General features: G+C 36.1%; 1 protein-coding gene across 1 annotated transcript; it reads left to right on the top strand.

The window, feature by feature from the left end:
* Nucleotides 1-2,128: 2,128 nt before the first annotated feature.
* LOC130866521 (olfactory receptor 6C2-like) lies at nt 2,129-3,082 on the top strand. The gene has a single exon (XM_057758032.1). It carries the CDS (start codon nt 2,129-2,131, stop codon nt 3,080-3,082), a length of 954 nt encoding a protein of 317 aa, XP_057614015.1.
* Nucleotides 3,083-3,509: the final 427 nt, after the last annotated feature.

Below are 3,509 nucleotides of genomic sequence, written 5' to 3'. Positions count from 1 at the left end.
GGTACACAAAGGTTCTAAAGAAATGAAGCTTTTGTTCATAAAGGTTACATTTCTAAGAATTAGGAAACTGTGCAAAAATGTAAATAGCCTTTGCAGACATTTTAACAGTCTTAGAAAATAAAGAGCTATCTAACAGCACAGAGGAAGTTTTTTTTAAAGGTTAGCTAATACTCATCTTGTTTTAAATACAGGGGAAACTTTGAAATGATAAGTTTATAAAACTAGAGAGAGTTTTAACGTTTAACACAAATTAGTGCGGTGAGTTAAATGGACTTCAGTGCATTTAGGGAGAGGTAAAAATATTTGTTCCATATCACTATGTAAATAGCATGTAAAATATGTATTAAGGTATGTGAATTCCTTGACTTCTTATTTGAGTATATTATTGGCAGATGTCTCAAGAAAACTAAAAACTTGTCAGTAACAAAGTTATAATGACAGCTTACTAGGGAGGAGAGGCTACGTAGCACTTTGAACAGCATGGAAAGCAGCAATCACTTTATTCACTAGTAACTATGTCTCTTGGTACAAATGCAAAAGGAAAATAACAAAATCAAATACAGAAAAATACAAAATTTTAAAAGTGCAATCCAATTCATGACAGGGGCTGAATTAATGGCTGTCAGTGAGGACCCAAGTGCAGATTCCCAGCAACTACATAAGCAGCTGGTGCTGTGCTGTGTTCCTGCAATCCTTAGGAAGACCCCTGGAGTTCACTCTCCAACTATCTTTGCTAAATCAGCAAGCCCCAGTTCTGTGAATGACCTTGTCTCGGAAAATAAGATGGAGAGAAATAGAGGAGGTACCTGGTGTGGACCTGTGGCTTCCAGATGCATGTGCATTCAGATAAATACCTGAACACTTGCAAATACACACATGTGCACATACCAATCACACAAAGAAAAGTTTAAGTCAGTTACCAACCAGTTTGATGATGAAGCCCAGAAAGAGTATAAGGCCCTTTCAGTGTGCAAGTCTATGGTATAATGTATATGCTGCTAAACTGTTTCTTATACCTTGATTACTATGTAGAACTGTGTTGGTTGCCATCCTGGTTAAAAAGAGTAGAACTATTCCTGATCTCAGTATGCTTGCTTTCTCAGAGATAGTGTGAAGTAGACACAGGAGACAAATGAGCAATGCAAACGACAGACCTTTGGGCTGCTTTTAGTATAGTGACATTCAAACTAAACGTCAAAAATCTGTAATTATTCACAGTCAGCACATAGAAAGCCTTGTAGTATTTTAAACTTGATTTTGAACTCGATAGTAGTGATAAGTTTTTAAAGTATTTTCCATCCTCAATACACTGAATGCATAAAGGATATATGTCTTTTTCTCAGCTTGGAACAAACATTTTCTATATAAAGTCGATTGTGACCAGCCTGGTCTACAAGAGCTAGTTCCAGGACAGGCTCCAAAACCACAGAGAAACCCTGTCTCGAAAAACCAAAAAAAAAAAAAAAAAATAAAGTCGATTGTGTATTCCAGTAAACAATGAGCATCAGTTCCACACTAATGAAGAAATATAAAAATAATCAGAGACAATATAGACCAATGTAGAAATTTCAACTTAAAACAGAAAACATACATCACAAATGCATGCTTAATCATCACGGCAAAATATAAAATACAAGTTACAGTTAAGCAACACAGCCTGTTCGTGGAATCCAGATGAGTTGTTACATGTTTACATTTGATCAAGGATCAAATATTTTTAAGGAATTGCATGATTGCTTTTGAATGTGAACCTTTCAAATGCAGAAGAAATAGACCTATGAAGACAATGCTTTCATTGAATCAGAACACATTGTGATTCAAATAGAACACCATAGGAAGATTCAGTAGATACAGACTACAAACATAAAAATGAAGAATATTATTGTTGCAACAGTTATTTGTTTTTCTTTAAAAATGTATCACAAACTGCCAAACCAATTGACTAAAGTAAATTGTTGAATAACTAAGCACACAGGAATATTGACAGTATCAGCTACTACTTACAGAAGAAAGTACACATGAATAAGTTTACTATAACACTCTTTGCTCACTGCTTTGTGGCTTTGCTACTTTTCAAGTAAGACATCTCTAAATTTTACATGAAGACTGAATAATTCAGTAGTCAGTGATGAAAAACAACACGATAACCACCTTTATTCTGTTGGGACTAACAGATGACCCTCAACTTCAGGTTCCAATTTTTGTGCTTCTATTTTTTGCCTACATGTTGAGTGTAACTGGGAATCTGACAATCATATCCCTCACTAGATTAGATTCCCACCTTAAAACACCCATGTACTTTTTTCTACAAAATTTCTCCATATTAGAAATTTCATTTACCTCTGCCTGTATCCCTAGATATTTGTACAACATAGCAACAGGAGACAGGTCCATCACTTATAATATTTGTATCATTCAAGTGTTTTTTACTGATGTTTTTGGAGTAATTGAATTTTTTCTTCTGGCCATTATGTCCTATGATCGCTATGTGGCCATCTGCAAACCCCTGCATTATGTAACCATCATGAGCAGCAAGGTGTGTCAGAAGCTTGTTCTCTGCTGCTGGCTGGCTGGTCTGCTGATCATACTCCCACCACTGACCCTGTTCCTAAATTTGAGATTCTGTGACTCAAATGTTATTGATTATTTTTTCTGTGACGCATCTCCTATCTTGAAGATCTCATGCTCAGACACTTGGCTCCTAGAGCAGCTGGTGATTGTCTGTGCAGTGCTGACTTTCATTCTGACCCTCGTGTGTGTTGTTCTGTCCTATGGACACATCATCAAGACCATTCTGAGATTCCCCTCTGCCCAGCAAAGGAAAAAGGCCTTTTCCACCTGTTCTTCTCACATGATTGTAGTTTCAATCTCCTATGGAAGCTGTATTTTCATTTACATCAACCCTTCAGCAAAGGAATCTGTGGCTATCAATAAAAGTGTGACAGTTTTAATGACATCAGTTGCTCCCATGTTGAACCCTTTCATTTATAGTCTGAGAAATAAGCAAGTGAGACAAGCCTTCAGTGATTCCTTCAAAAAAATTGCCGTGGTATCACTGAAGAAAAAGAAAGTTCAAATATAGAAATAAAATATTAATTAAGAATAAACCGTTAAAATTCATACATGTTTGTCTCTTCTTGATCGGATCTGTATTTGGATGAACTTTCTCAAGAATATTTGAGAACAGCAAAACACATGTGATATAAAAACAGAAGTGATAAAGCTGGAGAGATGGCTCAGAGGTTAAGAACACTGGCTGCTCTTCCAGAGGTCCTGAATTCAATTCCCAGCAACCACATGTTGGCTCACAACCATGAGATTGTAATGGGATCTGGTGCCTTCTTCTGGCATGCAGACAGAATACTGTATTCATAATAGATAGATAGATAGATATATAGATAGATAGATAGACAGACAGACAGATAGATAGATAGATAGATACATACATACATAAGATTTATAATGGGAGTCAAAAAGGAAAATAGAGGTGATGAGTAGTATGATGGACG

The sequence above is a fragment of the Chionomys nivalis genome, chromosome 25 (genome assembly GCF_950005125.1).
Source record: "Chionomys nivalis chromosome 25, mChiNiv1.1, whole genome shotgun sequence".
Taxonomy (NCBI): Eukaryota; Metazoa; Chordata; class Mammalia; order Rodentia; family Cricetidae; genus Chionomys; species Chionomys nivalis.
Note: the sequence above shows the minus strand (reverse complement) of the source record. Positions and strands in the feature narration are given on the sequence as shown.

Bases quoted from the DNA above. Each gene is read 5' to 3' on its own strand.
- LOC130866521 (XM_057758032.1), top strand. From the start codon at position 2,129: ATGAAAAACAACACGATAACCACCTTTATTCTGTTGGGACTAACAGAT.